Source organism: Cryptosporidium bovis, assembly GCF_009768925.1.
Source record: "Cryptosporidium bovis isolate 45015 chromosome Unknown contig_8, whole genome shotgun sequence".
NCBI classification, from domain to species: domain Eukaryota; phylum Apicomplexa; class Conoidasida; order Eucoccidiorida; family Cryptosporidiidae; genus Cryptosporidium; species Cryptosporidium bovis.
The window spans coordinates 30,197-50,769 of record NW_027124998.1 but is presented as its reverse complement, the minus strand read 5'-3'; the positions used below and the strand labels follow the sequence as shown (position 1 = coordinate 50,769).

Here is a 20,573-nt window from a genome sequence, read left to right as displayed (position 1 = left end):
TACTCCACTGTTAATATCTTACCTTTATTCTCATTTAATATTCATACAAGTGGCTAGTTGCCAATCTCATATATTACATAATAAAATGTCAAACAGAGGAAAAAAAATAGTCGGCGATAACCCTTCCTCAAGCCATAAATAACGCCTTCCCCTGCGTACAAAGAAGAATTAATGCATAAAATGAAAACAGAGAATAGCTTTCAGCATATAATCATTATTTACGCTTTACTATCTAATTTTGTCCCTTGACATTTGCCGCCTTTAATAATTCAAGGCATGAGAATATATACAATTATTCGGCGGCAAGTATTGATTATTTGTTTTCCTCTAAGGTTAAACATCGAAAAACAATATTATATTCATTCATTGTTGCTTATTTTACCAGATTTAATCTGGTATATCATCAAATGGATACAGAAAACAAGCTAATTTATGATCAATTAGAACGCCTACACAGTAAGTATCAAGGAACTGGGCACATTAATCAAACAAGAAGGTAAGTTATGATTCTTAAACAAATAACTTGGTTCCATTAAAAGGAAAATTTCTATCATTATAAATTGTTTCCTTTTTCATCTATTAAAAGTTTTAATTCAACTCTAACTTGCTTCCTTTTTAATCTCATTTAGCGAATGGGGTGATAATATTCTAAGAGACACTGCCTCCTCCAATGTTTCACACCAGTCGAGATTATCATACTTTGCCATTGCTGAAAACAAAAGTAAAATGAGAATTAATTTTAGAATGTTGGATTCTATGATTCCTGCTAGTTACTGTTCAGAAGTAAAAGGCAAACAAAATAAAGAAAATTGAATGGGTTTGTCAACACCTCTAACTTTAAATTCAAACTTCTATATTCATCATTTTTATCACTGAAATACTCATATACTTTTCTATATGGTAGCTATTATTTTTAATTGTTTTATTTTGTCAATCTTCTCAAAATGCATGACTTAGTTTATCAATTGCTGCAGGCGCCAAGTACAATGTAGATATGTAGGTACCGGCAGCAACATAAACATACAGAAATCTGGCGCTAATTAATTATTTAAAAATAAACGAGTACAACTAGGTATGAAATAGAGGAAAAACATTATAAAAAAAGGTTTTTAATAGGAGATTTTTTATTTGTGTAACATCAATTTACCGTCTTTTCGTTTCTTTTTAGTCGTATTAGGGAATTGTTTCAATATAAGGTTATTATTTATGTCAAGGAAAGGTTAGCATAAGCATTTGATAATTACGAAGTGAAAGAACAGAGGAAATAAAAAATATCACATTTCAATTCCTTTCAAATTAGCGTTTGATAAATGACATTATTTAAAAATGAAAGAGGTGAAAGAAGGGGAAAACAATAACTTGGACAAGGCACCAGACGAGGCATTAAATTTGATAGGTGAGGATACAATACATCCAAATGGAGTGAATTTGTTAAATACTGTCGAAATATCAACATTAAGTGACCCTTCTCTAATAAAAAATGATTTATCGGAGCTTATTGAGAAAAGTTTAAGAGAGTTGGAGGACTTTACAAAAAAAGATAATGAAAATAACGCTATCATAGAGGATTTAAACATTATTGATGGAAAATTTAGATGTGACGTCTGTAAAAAGGATACATGGGACTATAGAATAAGGTGTGCAGAATGTACGGAGTATGATCTGTGCTTAGATTGTTTTTGTCAAGGAAAATCTAGTAACAATCATAAGCCGGATCACAAGTATATTCCAATAGGTAGATATACATTTAATTTGCTTACGAACAACTGGACGGCGGAGGAAGAATTACTGCTAATGGAAGCAGTGTCTAGATATGGTTTAGGTAATTGGTCAGAGATATCTAAGTACATAACAGAAGGTCCAGTGGGGGCGCTATCACTCTATCAAAAATCGCAAAAGTCAGGTTATGGCCATTCAGCAGATGATTGTGAAAAACATTATAATGAATTTTACCTAAATAGCCAGACAAAGCCACTTCCGGATACCAGAAACTATATAAAGTTGTCTAATAGGGATCTTAGTGAGAAAATGACGGATGTAAGATCTAAAGATGTAGACTCGAACCCGAATAACGAAATTGATAGTAATATCAAAATTAAAGAGGATAATAATGCAGTTGAGGATGAATCTGATAATAAACAAGTTAAGAAGCAATTGTTTGGAAGATCGGGAAATAAAACGACAAGCAATTCAGGGTCTTCGAACAATTCAAAACCAAGTACAAACGTGGTAGGTTACATGCCATTAAGGGGTGACTTTGATGTTGAATATGATAATGATGCAGAATTATTGCTGGCAGATATGGAATTTAGAGATCACGATACCCCTCAAGAAAAAGAATTAAAACTTCAAATACTCGAAATATACAATTCAAAATTGGATGAAAGAACTTACAGAAAAAGATTTGTGATTGAAAGAAATCTACTCGATATTAAGCAACAGCAGCAAAAGGAAAAAAAGAGAACAAAAGATGAAAGAGATCTACACTCATTCCTGAAACCTATATCCAGATTCCAGACGGAAGAAGAACAAGAAAAGTTAGTTTCACTACTAATAGAGGAGAAAAGAATAAGAAATCATTTGCAAAAAGTACAAGAATGGTGCAGTATTGGAATTAGAACTTTGGAGGAAGTAAAAAGATACGAAGAGGAAAAGAAAAGAAGAGAGGATATTAAATGTAAGATTGTCAATCAAAATAAAGGCTTGTATGTACCAGCTTCTGGTGTAAATAGTGCATCTAGTGTCAACAACAGCGGTACTAATATTTTAAGTGCTCCTAATGGCCTCGGACTCGGTAATGTAAAGACTCAGCCAAAGTCGGCAACCCCGTTTGTATATGAGGGACAAGCGAGGACAATTAAGAGACAACAAAAGAATAATATCTTATCCGGGAATAGTTCTAATAATAATGCATTGTCTTCCAGCACTCAAGGACAGTCTGCTATTCCAATAGAAAGCTATCCAGGTGCTTCTTTATTAACCAGCCAGGAAAAAGCATTTTGTGATCAGATACAACTTCCACCAATTTTTTACATTCTTTCAAAAAAAATACTCATGCAAGAAGCTAAGTATCAACTTGGTCTGTCTAACAGAAATAGAAAATCCTCTTCTGGAGGTGGTGAAAATGCCGTCCAAAATTTGAATCATCTATCAAAGGACGATTTTTCAAGAGTAATAAGATTGGACGCTCAAAGAGCCGGACAACTTTATGACTTTTGTCTGTCATTTGTAGATAAATAATTAATTAATTAAAACTAAAATGAACAATTGTTTATATATTCTTTTATACTATTACTGAAGTTAAATAGAGATAGATGTATACTATTTTAAGTTTTAATGTCTATTTTAGATGTTTTATTTCACACACATTTTTAAATAAGTCCCCCGACTGTTGTATACAATAGGTCTTAATATTTTCACATCTTTTATTGAAATCGTCTGAGACGTATTCTTGTTCAAATCCGCTTTGCTTTATACTTTTGTTTACTGAGAATTTACTTTTTAAATTCTCAAGATAATTACAGATTAAAAATATTGTATGTGAATTATTACCGATCTTTCTCTTATCTGATGTAATTTTTTCGCATATTCTAGTGGTTATATCAACCTGTGTGTAATATTCCTGTCTGCTTTCGTAATTCCATGTCAGATTACATAAATTAACAAATTCCTTGCCTATGAACGAAATAGGATCAAAGTATATTAAACATATTTCCATTAGTATTATTTTTGATATCTCATAGTTATTACTTGGTAATATCGAGTTACCAAATAAATGTATTAGTGTATAAGAATGAAAAATAGGAACTATAGGATTTAGTAATGATGAAATTCTTGTTTCTTTAAATTCTTTTATGTATGAATATGATGATAGTACATTAAATGGCATAACCTTTATTTTCTCACTTAGAATTAATATTGTTGCCGGAATTTTTTTGTTTTCTATCATATTACTTAATAAAAGCCTTTCTGTTTTAACAACTAAGTTTGACACGTGTAAATTCAACGCTTTCAAGTTGTATTGTGATAATCTTAAAAGTAAAGATACAAATTTTAAAGATGATTTTTGTATCGGTTCCATCAAATCAGCATTGTATTCATCACTTAGGATATCTTGTGAAATAAATAGAAATGGGTTACACTCATCTTCTAAGTTGTCATCAGTATTGCTATTTTCATATTCATCGCTATTGCTGTATTCTTGGCTATTTTCGTCCTCTTTTCTGTTTATCAAATAATTATCTTCCCTTTGCTGAACATGAGGTATTAACTTTGCATTTCTGCAGACATTCACCAGCAATTCAAGTGGGTTCAAAGTTAAACCTAATTCTATACTGTTTATAAATAAAACTCTTATTATGTGAATAGAATTTTGTGTATGGTCCACTGATTCAAATAATTGAAATATATCATTACTTAAGTATTCAATATCACTATTAGCAGTTATTATATCTTTCAAGAGTTTTCTATATTCTATTCTGTGCTTCCTTTGATCCGGTAAATCTATTAACCTTAAGATTAAATCGTCAAATATTTGGGCCTTTTTTAGTTCTACAGGCAATTGTTCTTTGTTTGTAAGTATATTTAGCAGTTCGCATGACTCTAATTCTCTGTTTAACTTGCTCTTAGTATCGGACAAAACCTGTAATTCAAATTTATTTTCAATAATATCACTCCCAACCTCTTTTTCCTCTTCAACTTCTTCTGTCATGTCTTTTTTCTTAAACATGCTATTATTTGCTACAAACAAAGCATCAATTACAGAATTTATAGCCATAATTTTTTGCATTGTATAATTTTCAACTATATTACTTTCATCTCTGTACTCTGACTCCAATAAGTAAATAAGTGAACCCCAGGATTCCTGACAATTCAACGGATATTCAGTTAAGAAGTGATTTTTTTCATTGAACAAATCCTTAAGTAAAACTTTATTATTGACTGCATACGCAAAATACTGTAAAAGCAACTTTTTGAATAGGTTTTCTTTATATCTTTCGTATCTATCGTAAACTATTTTTGAATCATTGCACACTTTTAACCATTTAACAAATAGCTGACTCCAAATATTATCGTATTTGCTGCTCGCCCTTTTAATTATACTAGCTTCTGATGAATCGCCTATGGATTCATCACCCTTGCTTAAGTCAATTCCTTTAACCTCAATTTCTTTCTTACTTTTCCTTCGCCTTTTCAATTTGTATATATCGTCTAAAATGCCATCATCACTATCAGTATTCTTCTGAACCCTCCTAAAGTTTCCTATTATAACCGGAATTACAATTCTTGACTTGTTTATATTTGATCTATTCCAACAGGGTGTGTTCAACATATTTATCATTAATTCAACAAATAATTTTCTGCTCGTAATTTCAAAGGCGTCAATTAAAAACATATATGATTTCCCGTTATCTCTATTTCTGCTCTTAGTAAGACCAAGCAATTTTATACACAAGCTGCTCATTGCTACCTTCACTGGCGTTTCTTTTTCCTCGTTTTCTATTTTTTCACCAACAGTGCTTTCTTTAACTTCACTAACTTCTATACTGTTACTCTCGATGTTTGATTGCTCTGTTTCGTTTTCTGTGTAAGAGTCTTTAGTTTCTGAATCTCTATATCTTTTTTGTGAAAACTCTTTTGTATGTACTTTTAATACTATGATTACCGATGAGTCCTTTAATTTCTTGTAGTTTGTTTTAATCGACTTGTACAAATCCCCAAACTCTGAATTCTTTTCCAAGTACAAAACTGGGCTTGATATAACAGTTGAACTACTCCACATTCTATAAAACCACGAGTGAACTTTTGAATTCAATATATACTCTTTTACTACATTCAACATATACTTCTTATATACCCTTTTTGATCTTTTTTTATATAATCCATTTCTACAATAATCTTCCTCGCATTTTAGTGTAATATCGTCAAAATATAATTCGTAAACGTACGGATTGTACAATAAAGTTGAGTCTATTTTATCTTCACCTTGGCCACGTATTATTGAATATGATTCCTCATTTTCCCTTCCCACACTCAAATCTAGTTCTCCAATATAATCAGAAGCCGATAATTCAAAGGTATTATCAACACTATTCTCAAAACTAACAGAAAATCCAAAGGTATTTTCATAACCTATACTGTTGCCACCTATTAGCACAACTTCTAATGCTAATATTAACGTTACTATTACAAATAATTTCACTTTCATTTTAATATTATGTCAAAATTAATCCATTTCTCGGATAGACAGTAACTAATATACAGTGCTTATCCATATAATTAAATTTTTATGACATTTTCAATCTTATTTCTAGCTTAAACCTTATTACTTTTCTCTTTTTGACATTTTTATGTATATTACTTTACACACAATACACACAGAGGCGCCTACATCGGAAGGCGGGAGAATAAATTAGATTAAAGTTACTAGGTAATTAGATAATAATAATAGAAAAAATAAATATATATTTGAAATAATGCAATGGTATTGAATACTTAATTTACATATAAATTTGGAATATATAAATAAGGTACATATTTTTTGACTGATTATTTCACTAAGAAACGGAAACATTTGTGTAAAGTCTTAATCAAATAAAGAAAATAGATATTTGTATTTAATTTAAATATACAATAAACACTAAGTTTCATGCAATGTTATCCCGTAAAATAGTATACCAGTCGTTATTGCTGTAAATTAGAATTTGGTCGCGTTTATTCGTTACCCACCAACATAATTATAGAGTATATTAAACAACTTTATTTTGATAAATTAAAAATATTTGTATTCGTGAATAAGAATAGACATACTAACTCTTTTCTTGATATTATAAACTACAACACACAATATATCAATATTAATTTTTCTAAACTTTTTACCACGAAAAATATATAACTTAGAAAAAAAATAACATGTTTCTTGTAAATGTATTATCAAAAACAATACACTATGAAGAATAAAGCGGAATACATCGATGACTATTTACTTGAGAAGCATAGTGGTGAATCATCTGTTAATACTTCAATAAACAATTCGTACAATAAAATAAACCCTAAATTCAATAAATGGTATTATTCTACATCTAGTTCTCAAAATTTTGTTTTTGGAATGATTGAAAATTGTAATACAAATGAAGAATTTTGCCAAACTCATTGTAATAGCTCATTAAGTTCGCAAATAATACTATTTGATAACAATGATTTAAACAAGTGTACATCAATGAAAACTACTTGCAAAAAATACGATAGTGATAGAAATGTTATTTGGCTGTATAAATGTACAGTGAATAACAATTCCTGGAGAGCTTACTCTAGTAAGTTGAGCAGCATTATTGAATGTAATTATAGGAACGGAGTGAAATGTTTCTTGTATTACCCTTTTGTATTTGATTTGTCTTCTTTTAAACAAGTAGATCTTGTGACAGGTAAAGAAAGTTATTTACTGAGAAATAGAGACAACACCGAGTTCTTTAGCCCTTTTTTCTTTGAATATAGCAAAGCAACAAGTATATATTTGATAGACAAGGTACTAAATTATATAAAATATGACAATTTGAGTTTAATAGGAAACATTAACAGGGCTGTTGATTATTGGAAACACATGTTGAGGCCAAGTTTAACAGTAAACGGCAAAGAAAATGGTAAAAAAATTAAACCAAGAAACAATAAAGCAAGTAAAGTTCCTTCAAGTTCGGTTAATTCCATTTGCGATTCACTTTTATTTCCAGAAATAATTGAAAGGCTCTCTTTTAAGGCAAAAAATGAAATAAAATCGAGGATGATTCTCGACAAAATTAAGGATTCATACACTTTTAGTGATTGTCTTGATGGTAACAATGGCGATAAAGAAAGTAATGAAAACTGTGAGAGTAACGAAAATGACTCAAATTTTGTAGGTTTTTCTAATTTGCTTTATGTAAACTGTAACGGGGGAAAAAGTTGCACAGACAAGGCAAATACAAGGAATGATCATTATGGCATTTCCAGTTTGAAGGATAAAGATATAACACTGGAAAAAGAGGATGCCAGAGAATTAGTTAATCTTGGAAATTATGCTAGAAATGGGAGTGGTTCATGCCTACTTTTTACTCCACATAATTATAGAAAGGGACTTGGGATAATAGTTCCAAAAGTACTTAGTTATAAATGGAACAAGAATTCTAGAAGAACCGATAAAGATAAGAACAAGTATGTGAGGTTCAACTTTGGAATGTTGTCTCCTGATATTCACAAAAAAAGTTCTGGGGTTAAAAATTGTTACATTGGAACTCCAAGAAGAGGAGTTGGTGGAAGTGGGAGAAATATGAATAGTGGTACTAATTCTAGCTCAAATTACAATAATAATGTAAATTCTAAACTATTAGACTCTAGTAAAACGCGTTCTTCCTTGTTTCCTGAAGTTAATTCCAACACAACCTCTGTTCACTCCTCTGATGAATTTGCCGGTAAAACAGATACACGCAACTCTAAGAGTGAATTTGTTGCTACACCAATAAGGGAAGCAAGTCCCGATGTTTGTATTGAATCTATAAAAGATGTTAGTCAATGCATTGACTTATCTAATGAATCTAAGCCATCAAATTTTGAGATCAGAAACACGGAAAGACATATACTTTACGATAGAGACAAGTTAAAACTAAATTCCTTGAATTTAGACTTGTCTTCACTTGAAGTGAAATCAATTTCAACCAAATTTGTAAAAGATAACAGAAGTAAGTCAACGCATAGTCGGAGAAAAAGTAAAAGTTCTGTTATTAACTATACCTATCTACTAGAGATAGAAGATTGGATTTCTGTTGACACTATCTTTGGTTGTGAGAGTGAATTCAATAGTAGAGACGAAGTTGGTAAAGATAATACAAACTATTACTATAAAAAAAAAGATTTAATAGGTGATGAAAAACTTAAAGATTGGTACTATTACTATCACTGTTCTACAGATACTGATGGATACTGTTATGGGAATGATAGATATATTGATGAATGCGACATTTTTATAAAAGGTGAGAAACACAATAGCTACAAAGATAACAACAATATTTGTGGTATTTATATTGGAATAGACGTTGAATTTCAGGATGATTATAATTGTGAAATTATAAAAGATGAAACTGATGAATTGGTATATGATTATAGCCATTACGAAGATGACGAGTCCCACAGAAGCATTTGTTTTGAAGATTTAAGTGATTTTATTTCTGATAATGGAAAAAAAATAAGATGGTGGTTTAATCACAGCATTAAACATGTAACTGTTGACTTAAACTCTTATAGAGATCTTGGTAAAAAAAAAAGTGCGTTAAAGAAAAATAATAAAAAAATTGAAGCAGATGTAATTCCACTGATACATCCACTATTAACTGGTTACTTGAATGAATTAGATGTTTGCGAGTCCTCGATACTTTTTTCAAATACACTAACTCCAAGTTCTATTAAGATATTGGAAACCCAATCTAAAGTGCTTTTGGGACTTAAAAACGTAAATATAAATAGTTTAAAGCCAAGAAAAAGTGAATTTTCAAGTATATCTGAGTTTTGTTTTAAAGAAACCAGTAATATTGTTCCAATATCCCTTATAGAATTCAAGATGGTTCATTCAACAATTCCTATTTCTCTATTTTCAATGTTACTTACAAGATTTCCAGTTCCTGCTGCAAATACATTTGTGTTTTCTTTTATTTGCAACGATGATAACATTCCGAATACAGGAATGCAAACGGTTCATATATTTAATTTACACCTTTCCCAAAATCAATGCAGTTTTTATAGAAGAAAAAAAAAAAACAAGCTTAAGAATGGCAAGTATGCAGCAAATATGCTTGATGGCCACTCTTGCAATCATATACACTTGGATATTTTTAGAAGATATAATAAAGTAAAGATCTGTCCTTGGCTTGCTATTTCAAATTTTATAGATGAATTTGTCTTGAGAACGCCAATTCTTGTAAAGTGTATAATCGATATGCACAATATTATGATAATTCCGTCCAAAAAAAGATACACAAACTCAAGCAACAGTGACAATAATAAGTTTCTTAAGTTAAACAATTCAAGAGATGGAAGTAACAAAAGTGGCATTGATTATGATAAAAACTATGTAGAATTTGTAATATTAACGGCTAATTTGCTGCTCCCACTTTTAATTATTAATTCCCACTCAATTCAGAATATTGTAATTGGTCCGGACAACAATGATTTGTCTAGGGAGATACATGACTTTGACGGTAAATCTCTTGCAAATCTGAGAATAGATTCAATGATATTTACAAAAAAGCGTCTTCCATTTACTTTTTATAACATCAGAAATTTTGATCTGTTTTTGGATCACAATATCGACAAAACAGAGCTTGGTATTTTTATTTCAGGTAAAATCAAAAATTTAACAGGTAGTAAATCAGTCATTAATAATATTAACAATTTACCCTCATCTTCTGTCGACAACATAACTAGCATTTGTAAAACAACTGCCTCAAATTCCCGTAATCCTGAATACCTAAACTGCAACATTGTTAATGCTGAATATAAAACTTATCGAGAAAGCTGTAATTCAATAGGGTGTAAGAAACTTTACAGTGAATTTGACAAGGAGATGAGCAGTATTGAAGGCTTTTCTGAAAAATTATTTGACGTTATACAAACCTGGATTAACGAATTTCTATACTGGTTTGATAGATATGTTTTAACTACTATAGAACGTCTCAATGTGAATTTATACTTAACTTCAGGATTCCTAGAAGCGAAAAATTTTGGTTATGATTCTATTGTTAATGAGAAGTTATATTCCCAATTGGATTCAGAGTTGTTTGATAATATTGATATAATAAAACTAAAACAAAGATTCATTCTTAATTCTAAGGCCAAGCACCCTCTACTCGACAATGTATCATTTAATATTTTCATCTCAAATCATCTTAAATTGTTTACTATCTCACTAACTAACTCTAATAACTACTGAAATCGCCTTCACTCAAAAAATTTTTATTTCGGGGTTAATTAGATAACAACATAAATATATTGCTACAAGTTAACATTCAAAGGAAAACTCAAATATTGAGACAAAACAGATATATAATGGTTGATTAATTCCATGCGAGTATAATAATGTTTGCCTTTCAGGTAGTTCCTTTGTTTATTTTTATTATGTTGTGTTCCTACACGTACAACATTTTTATCGCACTTTTTCTCTCTAGAAACTAAAATAACTATTTTTTCAGTGAGTTTTCAAGTTCAGTTCCTAGCCCGCAAATTGCTAATTGTGAATAAGTTCGATAACTTCAAAGGAATTAATATACACTCGTGAAATTGACCGAGTTTCGGTAATGCAATTATTGTGATATTCAATAGAATATTTTACATTTTCTAAAATACTATCTTTTTTTAAGATCTATTTTTACCACTAACTTGCAACCCTTTTCCTTTTTTTTATTTAGATTCAGTTGATAGCATGACCCTCCCCACATGCATTTTAAGGCGGCAAAGCAGCGAATATAAGCCTTAATCTGGATAATATTGATTGGAATAACAATCATAGCAATACTAAATAAATGTGAAAAAACTGTTTGGAAGGTATTTAAAGAGCAGATACAACTTATTCTCTAATTTAAAAGTTATTTAAACACAGTGGTAAAAAATACTGACTCAATACCGTTGCATTTATAAAGTAATAAAAGCAGCTGTTTATATGAAAATAAATAAAAGTATAATTTATATATGAACTCCTCCGCAAAAAAAAAAAGGATACACATTTAAGAGTTGTTTAACTGGTTTTTTTCTGTTAAGGGAAGGTGGGAAGAGACAGAGTAAAAATAGGAAAAACACGCCATATGTGTATATCATTTAAAAATGGTTAAGTTAGGTTTGCTTGAAACAATAATATTGAATGCTCTATTAATATTGTTGCTAAGCAGTAGCATGTTAATACTGGGAGCGGAAGAGGATAATGAGGTTATTAGGAGAGCAATAGAATCTAGAACGGAGGATATAACAGATTTGAGTGATTTATGGAATTGCATTTCAACGCAGGTTATAAGGGATAAGTTTTATTGGAATAGAATACATAGAATTGGGAGATATGAATCAATGCCATTAACTGCTCCAAGTTTAATAAAGGGCAGAATACAGAAAGTAGATATCACTGATCCAAGAAAATTTTATCTAGGATGTGTGGGGATAATCAAAATACTAGAATCAAGAAGACTTATTATTTCAGGATTTGAAGATGAATCTGAGAGAAACTATTCGAGGAAAACATTTTGTATATCTGCAGCAGAATACTGTTTTCCTGTCAAAAGACAACTTAAAGTTGTGAATGATTACTTTAGTAAGGTAACTGAAAATGCAAGAAGAGAGATTATAGATAAAAAAGAAAAAGATGCAAAGGTATCAGATCTTGATTCAGTAAAAGATGATTACGATGAATTGTTTAAAGATCAGTTCGAGAAACCAAAACATCATCCGTTGATGGAAGAAAATATAATGAAAAAGAAGTTGTTGAAGAACAAAATAAAATTTCCGGAACTTGGAAATGATGTTGAAATTGAATTTATTGATACAAACTTGGAGGAAATACCAGAAATAAAACAAAGAGTACCAGAAGGAGGCAACTTTATTGAAACAGGGTTGGAGTACGATAAGTTAAGTAGGGTCTCGTTGTATAACGTTCCAATTAATAGAAAACTAATAAGTATGGGTTCGTGGAATTTTTGGTTAGCAATTTTAAATCAAGAATCACGTGATAACGTGGAAGATAACTTGAGAATAGTTATACTAAGTCATAATTATCCTCATGAACTTGGAAACTTTTCAAATGACTATGGCAAATTAACCAATTTATGCAATAAAACAATACTAAATTTGACTAAAAATGGCCTGGCTGAAATACCTCATAATGTTTTAGTTAAGGCTAAAGAATCGCAAAAAACGGCTCAGGCAAGAAATGAGAATGATAAATTGTTAAAAGAGTATCTTAGATGGAGAGACTTTGAAGAAGCACAACCAAGGGAATCTGAGGACTTTACAGACTACATTAGCGAACAATTGGTTATATTTGAATTTTGCAAGGACTCTATTGATATATATCTTGGTAATTTGCAATGGTCTGAAATAGTAAATCGTCAAAACAGTAAACTTTATGGTCTTCCTTCAGGCAGGCCATACAAACCATTTAAGTATACTTTCGGGAGTAATATATATGAAATGAGGGATAACTGTGTGAGTTGTATATGGGATTTGTTCATAAACAACCTAGCAAAAGATTTAACCATTGAGGGGCATACAAAAACTGGAAAATACGACGTTAAATCAACTAAAAAATCAATAGAATACTTTTGTCATTTTGCGTCTATTTCATACTTTAAAAATGAGGAGTTTGATAATGAGAAGTCATCAGTTTCAACACTTGAAAATAATAGTGTACACGAATCGGAAAGTGAAGTCCAAGAGAGGGACCTAGCTAGGAAAATGGAAGAGGATTCAAGTAACTTACCTAGCAAATTCAACCCAAATCAATTTGATTATAATAATTTTGAGAGAGACAAGGAGACAGGAGAAAAACACCATTACTTAGCAAATATTGAAGATGGTGTTGATAATGAATATAGGTCAACAATGAAAACGTCACCAACAGGATACCATAACTTCAAGGCAAACGATAGCTTAAATAAATTATACAAAAACAATATGAATGGAGTATCATATAAAAATATATATGGAAGCCAAAGAAATATAGATGGAATCTTGGATGAGGGAGTTACAGTGGGCTTAACAGTTGGAGAAACAAATAATGAAACACAGGAATATGAATCGTTGTACAAGAACATGAATATAATGTCAATAGTAGCTTTTCAACAGTGGAAATCGTTATTATACCAAATGGAAATAGATATAAAAAGAAAAAGAGTGCCTAGAGTAGTAGACCTTCCAATGGAACAACCTATGGAGTGGAATACACCACAATATACGGGGGAAAAATTTTACTTTGTTTGTGTCGAGCTATTAAGCTCAATGTTGTCCAAAGAAAGAATAAAAATAGTATTGCCACATGGAGGAGAACTAGATAAGTATGAAAATAAAGCAAAAAATACAATAAAGACATTTTGTAGGGAAGGAACGAATCGCTATTTTAGTGAGTATGAGAGACTATTTGATATAGGTTCAGCAATTAATGACAAAAAGCCTGTATTGGAAGGGAATAATGTAAATTCAGTGTGGTCTATAATACAGGAACAGGTAATATTGGATTTTATAAACAATGTTTCAAATACGGTATCAGAAATAAGTCCAATAGTTCCAAAAGAATTTAATCCAAAAATAGAAAATTTGGATTTTGAAGAACAATGTTTGGCACAAATATTCATAGGTCTAAAATCTAAACCGAGGAGAGTGATTATGAAACTAGATGTTAACTCTGAAAGTAGTCGTTTTTACGAGGATGATGAGTATATGAAGCAAGTTATAGGCGATTTTTGTAATAGAGCATCGAATAGATATTATTCTGCAATAGAATATTTGAATTTGTATAATGAGTCCAAGAATTGGGTTGATCCAAAATATAGATATAGTTACTCAATAACTTCTAGAATAAAAGTTAACAAAAATAACGATAGAAGTGGTACACTGGAAGGAATACCATTTCCACCAATAAAAGCTCCCTCTAGCTTAAATTATAAAGGAAAAGGAAGACCAGATTTGTACAGAAATTACTGTTTTTCTTATCTTTGGAGTTTATGGACAAGCAATAGAGCAAGCCATTTCTATATAGAGGGCACAAACTATGAAAAATGTTCTAATTTAGACATGGCAAAAGTAGTGCTGGAGGAATTTTGTACATATTCTTCAGTGTTACTGTACAAGATAAACCCAGAAATACTTCCTCTAAGGGACGTGTTGGGTATGAAAACACAGGAGTTGGTCGGGGAGTTATATAAAGGTAAGGATGGGAATAATTCAAAAAATAGGCATAATTACAACGATAAATATGTATATGAGAGCAATGGTCATGAATACAGTGGTTATGAACAAATAGAGTATCATGATCACGACCAGGAATACAATCAAGACAAAAGCAATACGAGTGAAAGCGTTGAAGACTATGATGATAATGATGCTAAAAGGCAGTGGAACTTGTTAAAACAACAACTAAATAGGGACATTAATATGAATTTTATCCGTTTTGTAAAACTGCCAGAATATGATCAAGCACTGTATAATTTATGGCCAAAAAAAGTTCCAGAAGAAGAATACAACAAACATTGCAAGCAAGTAATAAATGAGTTGCTCGATTTGAGATTAGCCATTTTATCAAGTTACTTATTAGATGATAGAGAGTACACGGTGGAAAGCTTTTGTGAAGAGTCGAAGTTTTATGTTTATTCCGGCATGAAAGAAAAAATAGATGATACAAAAGAATTATCATCCATAACAAATGATAGTATATCTAACAGACTGCATAATCACTTAATGGATACATTTATAGAACTATCAAAAGAAGGGTATCCATTATACAGGTGGTTGGAGAGTATATTAGACTTAAAATCAGTTAATGACATGGCTACATTGGAAAAGGCAATAAAATGGGGAGAGAGTAAGGGCGACTGGCATTATTTAGACTTAATAATAAAAGAATTAGATAAAGAAACTTATTCTAAAATACAAAAACAAGTTATAGGAATATCACCACAGGGATTTGTAATGTCATCTGGACTTTTTGACAAAGATAGTAAGACAAGTTTAGATGCAACTTGGGGAGCGATTTATCTACAATCAATTAAAGATGCAAAATCAGGTAATATAAGAATAAATGGTTTAGTTGGGGATACCCCACCGAAGGAGTTATGGAAAGGAGCGAATAATGAACAAGAATTTATACTTTCATGTTCAGATGTATTAAGAAAGCTAAAGGTAAAGCCACCATTTATAACATTTAATACAAATGGTCAGAGTGAGAGGGGATATATACAATTATTTTGTGAAGACGCTTTGGATACGTTAATGGAAATACAAAGAGAACCAGAGAAGACATTATCATTGGACTTTACATACCCTGGCTGCATAAATGAAGCAATGAGAAAATGGCAGTGGCATCAAATATATTCACAAATGGAGTACGATAAGAAGCAAGGCAATGAGAGAATTGTGGGAATACCACCAGAAATAAGTCACAAGAGTTTTAAGGGTGGCAAGACTCCCGATGAGATAGAAGATCAATGTGAGAATGCTTTGGATGAATTAGATAAATACAATCAAATAAAAGTATTAAGTAAGGAAGCATCTCAGTATTGTCATGATTCAATTGAAAATATTTGCAGTATAGATGAAGATGGGAAAAGTAATTGTAACATAGAAAGAGTTAGATTAGAGGAAATAATATCAAAGTATCATATGGATACACCAATAGGTAACCCATTAAAATTGGATTCGAGAACAAGGTGTATGAGAATATGGTATTTGCTTAAAAATAACTTAAAGAATGCACTAAAAGATAAAATAATAAGAACAAGTGATAATATGGAATTTAATAATATTGGTGGTGATTCCTTTGAGTCAGGTAATTTATTAGGGGGATTTGGTGGTGGGTCTGTATTCATGGGTCAAATAAGATTTATAGTAATGAAGGAGATAATGGATGTTTGCAGTCCAATAGATACTGTAAATAATATAATAATGGTATTTATGGGTGCCATGAAAAAGATACAACAAATAAACTCATTAATATATTCTGATCCAGGTGTATTTAATTGGGTAAGTGAATTAATAATAAGATATATAGCAGATGAAAGAACAGATAATGAATATATTGAGTTAACTGGAGTAAATGTATTTGGGGATCCATATTCAGATGAGAATAATTCTGCCGATTTTTTAAATAAGCCATTGCATTCTGGTGGAATACCTAAAAAGGTAAGACAACTAACTGATAACGAAAAAGCAGTAATGAGAGAAAAGAATAGTCAAAAAATTGACTCTATAGTTAGGGGGATAGTAAAGCAAACGTTACCGGCCTTGACACCACTAACTAGTAAAGAGAAAAAGAGGGAGATTACAAATAATGCATTATTAAGTTTACAAAAGGAGTCAATGGAAAGGGACACATTCATAAACAGTATAGGTGAATTAAAAAAATATGAATATAGACCAGAATTACCAGAAAAAGAGAAGAAAACTTTGGCATTGGGTGAAAAAATACCATTATCTATTTTCAGTAATAATATAAATATGGATATCATAAATGGTATGAATAAGGGTAAACCGGTTAAGGTATTTTCTAGAGTGGATAAGAGATGGGAGAAGGTAGAAAATATAAATGAACTATTGAAAAACAGAGATAGTATAGAAGCAAAAAAACAAAGGGTAAAAAATATGGAAATAAACATTAAAAAACTGGAAAATGAATGGTTATTTATAAAAAATCATCGTAGTTATGTAATAACTAACATTCCTGAATATAGGCCAGTTGAATATGGTGATCATGGACACAAGGACATATTTAACAAGGACTCAATGATTAGAAGATGTATAAATTTTTTCGCTAATGAAAAAAACAAAAGGGAATATAAAATTAATATTAAAGGTAACTACGTAGAAAAAATAGCAAATATAAGAAAACATTGTACTAGATCAGCCGTTAAACTATATGATTCAAAGTATAACGCTGACTATGGAAGAAAAGAGTTTACTTCAAGAGGTGTATTAATTAATGGAAAAGGAAAAGCAACGGTAAGATCCGGGAGACTAATATATGTAGATGGAAGAAAAGAGCCATTACAACAAGTTGTGACCAAGCACAAAACAATGTCAGGAAAAATTATAGGAAGCGAGATATCGCCTGAAGAACTCGAAAAAAGTTCAGAATTACCATCACCCGGTACTTTTGGTGAAAGCAGTATACCCCAGATGAAACCAGAACAAATAGAGCTTGTAGGCTCAAACAATAGCTACAAGGCATTATCACAACCAGAAATCAAAAAAAAAACAAATTAAAGGATGAAATGGCATTTTTCCCTCATTATTTAATTCATGTGTTATGCATAAACATACATGCATATTCAATGCATAATGATAAATATAAGTGTAGTAACTATAAATTTTTAATTTGTACGCATTGACTCCTATATTTCTATCTACTTAACACCACAAGTGACAATTGTGAAATTTACTTGCTTTCAAACAGCATACAAAATAAAAGAAAAGAGATCTATTTTCACTTGAATTTATCACTTTATTTATTAAAACGATGTCTCGTCTCGAGACGGCGGTTGTTGCTTAGAAAAGAAAATAATTATAAATGTGTACCGTCTAAGTAAATAAAACAAAATGAAATAAAATTTAATATTAAATAGAATACTAAATAAATATAAATTATGGTATAAATGAAAATTTAATAAGTAGTTTGTGTTAATTAAAAAAATATATTATTGATGCGGTAAAGTTGAGGCAATAAAAGTGGAAATTTGTAATAGGATATAAGTTTAAGACATTATAGGTCACTGGAAATAAATTTGTGGTGATTTCACTGGAACAATTGTATATATAATTAAGGAAGGTAATACCGATTGAACAAAAGGGAGAAAGTGAAGTAAAAATGTCTACTGTTAAAACAACAATCAAGACAGATGTTTGCTCATATAGTGAATACCGTATATACCCAGGAAGAGGTAGGAAATTTGTAGCAAGAGATGGAAGAGTGTCTACATTTTTGAATCAAAAATGTGCATCTTTGTTCCATCAGAAAATAAAGGCAGTCAAATTAAAGTGGTCAGTGGGATGGCGTAGAATGAACAAAAAATTGACGAATCAAGGAACTACAACAAAAAGGAGAGCAAGAAAGACAGTTAGGTTACATAAGGCAATTGAAGGTTTGTCATTGGATGATATTAAGCAAAAAAGGGCTCAATATCAGCAAGCATCTGCCACTGCTCAAAAGGCTGCACTAACTGAGGCAAAGGCTAGGCAACAAAAAAGAAAACAAGTAAATAAAAAGTGAAATTAAATGAAAATTACTTAGTTAACTGAATTTTAGACCATTTATTACTAGATATTAGTATTAAGGAGTAATGTTGGAGGTATTCAAAATAAAGGTAAATGGCATGAGAAATAACAAGACTTATGATAAAATCAAGATAATAATGAATTGATTTATTAATATATATGCACTATATATATACATAGATTGTTATCTTTTTTTTCATTTTTCTTTTCCAGACAATAAATATATTTTCCTTAAAATATATTATTGAAGTCACTAGCACAAACTTAAATAGAATTCATTTCTAAATTTTCTTATTCTTGCATGACCTTATATTTTTTCTTGTTTTGCCTTTAGATTTCCCAATTACTTTATGCATTGCGCCCTTAGTTCTTTATAATAATAATGAAGGGCACTTGGCTGCCTAATGGTTTGGAGAGGTAAATTTTTTTTCGCTAGAAATTTAGAGAACGGAACTTGTAAATAATAGGGAATTATTTAATTGAATCAGACAGAAATACTTAAAAAATTAATGAATAATATATGAGAGCTTATAAATGAACGATGACAACGAGAAAATAGTGCAAAAAAATCTAATTAAAATTGGAAATGGTAAAATAAATGATGAATTAAAAGAAAGATTGATAAGAGCAACAAAAATAAATAATCAGTTTGAAGTTAAAGTAAATAAAAAAATAGTGCTAAATCAAGAAGAATACTATGAGAAACTGAACAATATAATTAGGGACGATTATTATCCGGATCTAAATTATTTAAACAAGAATAAGGATAACCATGAGGTAATAAAAAGATCTATACATGATTTGCCTGGAACTCTTTCACAAAATGAATTAATTTGTGATGATAATGCTGGAATAGATTTAGATAGAGGCAACTATAATGGTAAATTACCATTTAATAATAATGAAAAAATGAATATTAGTGAATTTCAATCAAATTATACAAATGACAATTATATTTCATTCTTGGAATTAGAAAACAGGGATCAAATTAAAAAGAGAAGCAAATTATACTGGATAGAAGAACAGAGCATTAGACACAATTTAAATAGAGAGATTAACCTAATTAATTCCGAAATGAAAACACTAACTAATGATATTACTAACATAAGGGATTCTACCAACTATAAAGATGATAGTAGTCTTATTCTTCAGAAAAATGAGCCAAGAACTACATTCATGTTTGGAACAAACAAAACTGACGCTATCAATTACAATTTAAATACTAAAAACAGTAATTGTAACAATAATAATAGTAAAATGGCCTCGGAAAAAATTAATCCCAGTAATACAAGATACAACAGCGACGGAAGGGAGCTATTGCCGTTAAATAGGGATAGGCTGCTGTTCTTGAAAAAAATTAGGAGAAAACAAGAGAACAGCGAGTTGAAAGATGAAACGAGGTTATTGCTGAAGTCACCATTGATAAAGAATGCAATCAACAAGTCGAAAGGCGATTTGAGATATATAGATTACGAACTCAGAAATTCTTATTCGAGCTACAAGGGAAAAAAAAGCAATACGAGTTTTTCAAGATTGACAAAATTATAGAGAATAGTTGTTTATTTGTTAATTTTACTACCTATGTATAT

At 30.5% G+C, this 20,573-nt stretch overlaps 7 protein-coding genes across 7 annotated transcripts; 6 read left to right on the top strand and 1 right to left on the bottom strand.

Annotated features, from left to right (window-relative positions):
- Positions 1-407: 407 nt before the first annotated feature.
- Positions 408-813, top strand: FG379_003428 (uncharacterized protein; the record flags this gene model as incomplete). Its single annotated transcript, XM_067329057.1, has 2 exons — positions 408-496; positions 630-813. The coding sequence occupies 2 exons, from the start codon at positions 408-410 to the stop codon at positions 811-813; spliced, it is 273 nt and encodes a 90-aa protein (XP_067185234.1).
- Positions 814-1,326: 513 nt separating this feature from the next.
- FG379_003417 (uncharacterized protein) lies at positions 1,327-3,240 on the top strand (the record flags this gene model as incomplete). The annotated part of the gene is made up of 1 exon (XM_067329046.1): positions 1,327-3,240. The coding sequence occupies one exon, from the start codon at positions 1,327-1,329 to the stop codon at positions 3,238-3,240; it is 1,914 nt and encodes a 637-aa protein (XP_067185223.1).
- Positions 3,241-3,340: 100 nt separating this feature from the next.
- FG379_003406 (uncharacterized protein) lies at positions 3,341-6,208 on the bottom strand (the record flags this gene model as incomplete). Its single annotated transcript, XM_067329035.1, has 1 exon — positions 3,341-6,208. One exon carries the CDS (start codon positions 6,206-6,208, stop codon positions 3,341-3,343), a length of 2,868 nt encoding a protein of 955 aa, XP_067185212.1.
- Positions 6,209-6,949: 741 nt separating this feature from the next.
- Positions 6,950-10,954, top strand: FG379_003395 (putative WWE domain; the record flags this gene model as incomplete). Its single annotated transcript, XM_067329024.1, has 1 exon — positions 6,950-10,954. One exon carries the CDS (start codon positions 6,950-6,952, stop codon positions 10,952-10,954), a length of 4,005 nt encoding a protein of 1,334 aa, XP_067185201.1.
- An 887-nt stretch (positions 10,955-11,841) lies between these two features.
- On the top strand, positions 11,842-17,976 carry FG379_003384 (large with signal peptide; the record flags this gene model as incomplete). Its single annotated transcript, XM_067329013.1, has 1 exon — positions 11,842-17,976. The coding sequence occupies one exon, from the start codon at positions 11,842-11,844 to the stop codon at positions 17,974-17,976; it is 6,135 nt and encodes a 2,044-aa protein (XP_067185190.1).
- A 601-nt stretch (positions 17,977-18,577) lies between these two features.
- On the top strand, positions 18,578-18,979 carry FG379_003373 (60S ribosomal L24; the record flags this gene model as incomplete). The annotated part of the gene is made up of 1 exon (XM_067329002.1): positions 18,578-18,979. The coding sequence occupies one exon, from the start codon at positions 18,578-18,580 to the stop codon at positions 18,977-18,979; it is 402 nt and encodes a 133-aa protein (XP_067185179.1).
- Positions 18,980-19,518: 539 nt separating this feature from the next.
- Positions 19,519-20,532, top strand: FG379_003362 (uncharacterized protein; the record flags this gene model as incomplete). Its single annotated transcript, XM_067328991.1, has 1 exon — positions 19,519-20,532. One exon carries the CDS (start codon positions 19,519-19,521, stop codon positions 20,530-20,532), a length of 1,014 nt encoding a protein of 337 aa, XP_067185168.1.
- Between the last annotated feature and the right edge of the window lie 41 nt (positions 20,533-20,573).